A 5,206-nucleotide genomic window follows, 5' to 3' on the forward strand; every position below is an offset into this window, starting at 1 on the left:
ACGGGCCTTGGGACTGAAGGGGACAGAGTTGCGCAAGCTCAGGGACATTAGCCACTTAAAGCCCTAACTGGTTTGGCTAGCCGCTAGGTGGATAGAGCGTCGGCCTGCGGACTGAAGGGTCCCACGTTCGATTCAAATTAAGGGCATGTACCTTGGTTGTGGGCACATCCCCAGTAGGGGCTGTGCAGGAGGCAGCTGATGGATGCTTCTCTCTCATCGATGTTTCTAACGCTCTATCCATCTCCCTTCCTCTCTGTAAAAAAAATCAATAAAAGAAATAAGCCACTTAGAGAGAGACAAATATCACACAATATCACCTATAGGTAGAATAGGTAGAATCTGATGAACACAATAAACAGATAGACAAATTAGTTTCGGAGACCTAGAAGCACAGAACAGCCTGACGGATCTCAGAGGGAAGGCAAGGGAGGGTCGGTGGGCAGCAGGTGATCAACCAGAGAACTTGTATGCATGTATGCATAACCCATATGCATGTGGGGAAGGCCTGGGTGGGGCTGAGTGGAGAGGCGCAAGTGGTGGGGAAATGGGGGACATTGGTAATACTGTCATTAGTAACATTTAAAAAATGCTGTTCAGGTCATGGCTTCACTTAATCTTTTTTAAAAAATATACTTTATTGATTTTTTACAGAGAAGAAGGGAGAGGGATAGAGAGAAACATTGCTGAGAGAGAAACATCAATCAGCTGCCTCCTGCACACCTCCTACTGGGGATATGCCCACAACCAAGGTCCATGCCCTTGACCGGAATCGAACCTGGGACCTTTCAGTCCACAGGCCGACGCTCTGTCCACTGAGCCAAACCGGGTAGGGCTTCACTTAATCTTTTCTGTCATTAGATGAATGTTCAGGCAGCCCTCATGCAGATGAAAGGCATCATTTGTAAACAACAAAATGTCATGCAAGGTGCTGAGGGAACTGACGTGAAAAATCTCAGGGTTCTCACGTCGTACTTGTAGTCTCTGGAAATTTCAGTGGTTCTGTTGTTTGTTTGTCTTTAATGCTAAGGGATACCTACATTGTAGGGTCTAGAAAATGAATAAAATATTTTATTAAAAGGACCCACCCTGGACATGACATAGGTATATGAAATAAATGCTATTTCCATCTTTATAAGAAGAATTGGGGGTGAGGATATAGTTCTTTGTAGAAGAAATTAGGAATAAAATATATATATATATATATATATTGACTTCAGAGAGGAAGGGAGAGGGAAAGAGAGACAGAAACATCAATGATGAGAGGGAATCATTGACGGCTGCCCCTGCACGCCCCCTGCTGGGGATGGAGCCTGCAACCCAGGCATGTGCCCCTGGTTGGAGTTGAACCTGGGACCCTTCAGTCCATAGGCCGATGCTCTATCCACTGAGCAAAACCAGCTAGGGCTGAAAAATTTTTTTTTTTTTTTTTAGAAAATCACCATAGCTGACTTTCTTTGCTAACAGATGGTGGTAAATTTCAATAAATAATATCATGTCAGCCGAAACCGGTTTGGCTCAGTGGATAGAGTGTCGGCCTGTGGACTGAATGGTCCCAGGTTCGATTCTGGTCAAGGGCATGTACCTTGGTTACGGGCACATCCCCAGTGGGGGGTGTGCAGGAGGCAGCTGATCGGTCTTTCTAACTCTCTATCGCTCTCCCTTCCTCTCTGTAAAAAATCAATAAAATATATTTAAAAAACATAATATCATGTCAGTGGATAAATCCCAGAAGAGGATATTAAGGATTTTTTTCTACTTTAAGATACATGGAAGAACCACCAAAGTTCATTGTAGAATTGTGTTTTTATTGATTGTTTTGAGAGAGAGAGAGAGAGAGAGAGAGAGAGACCGGTTGGTTGCCTGCCATATGCACATTGACCAGGAATCAAACCTGCAACCTAGGTATGTGCCCTGACTGGCAAAGGAACCCACAATCTTTTGGCACATCGGACAACGCTCTAGCCACCAGCTCACCCGCCAGGGCTATGTGGGAATTCTTTAAGGCTTGAAGTACCTTGGAGCCTTTGGGAAAGGAGAAGGGTGCCCACGGGGCTTCAGTGAATGGGAGAAGAGGACCCATGACATGCACTGAACCTGGAGCAACAGGCAGAGATCTGAAAGTAGGGGGCCTGGAGGCCAAGGTAAGGAACATGGTGCTTATTCTAAAAGCAATGGGGAAATCTGCCCATTTTAAGCAGGAGACAGACCCTATATGATCTATGATTTTGAAAGACCCCACCAGCTGTCACATGGATCAGGACTGTGGAGGGCAAGGATGGGAGCAGAGAAACCAGATACGGTTATTTCATTGACTTGGTGAGACAATGGCTGGATGTAGGGTGTGGCAAGGTGTAGGGAGACAGATTTGCAACATATTTTATATTGTGTTTTTTTGGTTAATTCTCACCAGAGAATATTTTTTCCATTGATTTTTAGAGAGAGTGGGAGTGAGGAGAGAGAGAGAGAGAGAGAGAGAGAGAGAGAAAATTGATATAAGAGAGACAAATCGATTGGTTGCCTCGTGCACACTCCCAGACCATGGCCAAGTATGAAACCTGCAACCCAAGTGCATGCCCTTCACCAGGAATTGAACCCTTGAACCTTTGGATGGAGGACTGATGCTCTAACCACTGAAACACACCAGCTAGGCCTTATGGGTGTATTTATTTCTCAGATGGAGAGGCCCCCGGAGCTGGGCAACCTGACCCGAGTACAGGAGTTTGTCCTGCTGGGTTTGTCCACGAGGCCGGACGTAAGGGATGTCCTGTTTGCCGTCTTCCTGACCCTGTACCTGGCCACCCTCCTGGAGAACACACTGATCGTCCACCTGGTCTGCGCTCACGGGGAGCTGCACAAGCCCATGTACTTCTTCCTGGGCCACCTGAGCTGCCTGGAGATGAGCTACGTGTCCGTGATCACGCCCAGCCTGCTGGCGGGGCTGCGGAGCGGGCCCTGCCACGTGCCCTTCGCGGCCTGCATGACCCAGCTCTTCCTCTTCATCGCCCTCATCTGCACCGAGTGCACCCTCCTGGCCTCCATGGCCTACGACCGCTACGCGGCCATCTGCCACCCGCTCCGCTACCCGCTGCTCATGAGGCCCCGGGTCTGCCTGGGCTTGGCCGCGGCCTCCTGGCTGGGCGGGCTGCTGGTCTCGGCGGTCAAGACCTCATGCATCGCCAGCCTGTCCTACTGCGGCCCCAACGTCCTCAACCACTTCTTCTGTGACGTGTCCCCTCTGCTCAACCTGTCCTGCACCCACGTGGCCCTGACCGAGCTGGTGGACTTCATCTCCGCCATCGTCATCCTCTGGGGCTCCCTCCTGGTGGCCGGCGCCTCCTATGTGGCCATCGGTAGGGCGGTGCTTCATATGCCGTCCACCACCGCCCGCCGCAAAGCCTTCTCCACCTGCGCCTCCCACCTGGTGGTGGTGGGGATCTTCTACTCAGCCACTCTCTTCATCTATGCCCGTCCCAGCCGCATCGAAGCCACGGATCTCAACAAGGTGTTGTCTGTCATCTACACGGCGGTCACGCCCATGTGCAACCCTGTCATCTACTGCCTGCGGAACAAGGAGGTCCGGGCGGCTCTCCACAGAACCCTCGGCTGGTCCCGCGGCTGACCACCTGGCCTGGCCATGGGGGAGATCTCAGTGTATTAATACTTTTTATTTTTATTGAGATACTAGTGTCCCGGTGCACAGATTTGTATACATTGAAAGGAAATTAATTAGAACTATTTTAATATCGCTATTCATGTCTTGCTAATGGAAAGAAAATAGAATTCTACCGAGTCTCCTATCTACCCACTCCAGGACTTCTGTGAGGATCCAATGGGATGAGGCACGGGAAAATGCTTCACAGACATTTGGTTCAAGTGTAAAATGTTTGCACCTGGCTATAAAGCAAGTCGGGTCCCTGGGTTGAAGAAACTCCAAGGATGCTAGTCGCTAGGGAGAGGAAGCTGGGCGTTGCTACTTGACACCATTACCCAGTGCCCACAGTGACTGTTTCTGGGCTGGGCTCTGGGCTCTGGGCTGCATTTTGCGACATCGGGTCTTGGCAGCGTTGGCTGCGACTTGGTGGGGGTGTTGCTGGGGGGAGGGGTGTCGAGGCCCGTGTCCCACTTCGGGGAAGCCGAGTGTTGGTTTGTCAGAGCCAGGTCCATGGTGGTGTTTATTTTTAAATGGCCAGTGTGCGTCATGGCAGCTCCTGCGCTGAGCGTCGGCCCCCTGGTGGTCAGTGTGCATCATAGCAACCTCTCAGATGGATGGACACAGCCTTTTATTTATATAGACTAGAGGCCTGGTGCACAAAATTTGTGCACGGGGGGTGGTGTCCCTCAGCCCAGCCTTCACCCTCTCCAACCTGGGACCCCTTGGAGGATGTCTGACTGCCAGTTTAGGGTCTAAACAGAAAGTTAGACATCCCTCTCACAATTCGGGACCACTGGCTTCTAACTGCTCGCCTGCTTGCCTGCCTGACTGTTCCTAACCACTTCTGCCTGCCAGCCTGATTGATGCCTAACTGCTCCCCTGCCAGCCTGATTGTCCGCAAGTGCCTTCCTCTGCTGGCCCAATCACCCCCAACTGTTATCCCCTGCAGGCCTGGTCCCTCCCAACTACTCTCCCAAACTGCCCTCCCCTGTTGGCCTGGTCACATCCAACTGCCCTCCCTTGCAGGCCTGGTTGCCCCCCATTGCCCTCCCCTACTGGCCAGATCGCCCCCAACTGCCCTCCCCTGCCAACTTGATTGCCCACAAATGCCTTTTCCTGCTGGCCATCTTGTGGTGGCCATATTGTGGTGGCTATCTTATGGTGGCCATCTTGGGATGACGTTGTGCAAGGACGTGACACCACCTAGGCTTTTATTATATAGGAAAATCTTCAGACTAGAGAGTTTACTCTTTAAAAATGTACAATTCTGGCCTTGGATGGTGTTGGTCAGTAGTTAGCATGTTGGCCCAAGTATGGCAGGGTTATAGGTTAGATTCCCAGTGAAGAGCATGTACTTGAGCTGCAGGTTTTATCTCTGGCCCAAGCTGGGGTGAGAGCAGGAGGCAACAGATCAATGTCTCTCTCTCTCCCCGCTTCCTTCCTCCCAAGCCCTCTATCCCTCCTTTCCACTCTCTCTGAAAATCAATGGATAAATTAAAATAAATTAAAAAAATAAACAGATACAATTCTGGGGCGTTTTTGGATATTCACAAA

General features: G+C 50.4%; 1 protein-coding gene across 1 annotated transcript; it reads left to right on the plus strand.

Moving 5' to 3' along the window:
- Positions 1-2,674: 2,674 nt before the first annotated feature.
- Positions 2,675-3,619, plus strand: LOC129147556 (olfactory receptor 5-like). Its single transcript, XM_054710095.1, has one exon. The coding sequence runs from the start codon at positions 2,675-2,677 to the stop codon at positions 3,617-3,619; it is 945 nt and encodes a 314-aa protein (XP_054566070.1).
- Positions 3,620-5,206: the final 1,587 nt, after the last annotated feature.

This window comes from Eptesicus fuscus, chromosome 21, assembly GCF_027574615.1.
Source record: "Eptesicus fuscus isolate TK198812 chromosome 21, DD_ASM_mEF_20220401, whole genome shotgun sequence".
Classification (NCBI taxonomy): domain Eukaryota; kingdom Metazoa; phylum Chordata; class Mammalia; order Chiroptera; family Vespertilionidae; genus Eptesicus; species Eptesicus fuscus.

Excerpts from the sequence above, each read along its gene's own strand:
- LOC129147556 (XM_054710095.1), top strand. The coding sequence starts at position 2,675 with ATGGAGAGGCCCCCGGAGCTGGGCAACCTGACCCGAGTACAGGAGTTT.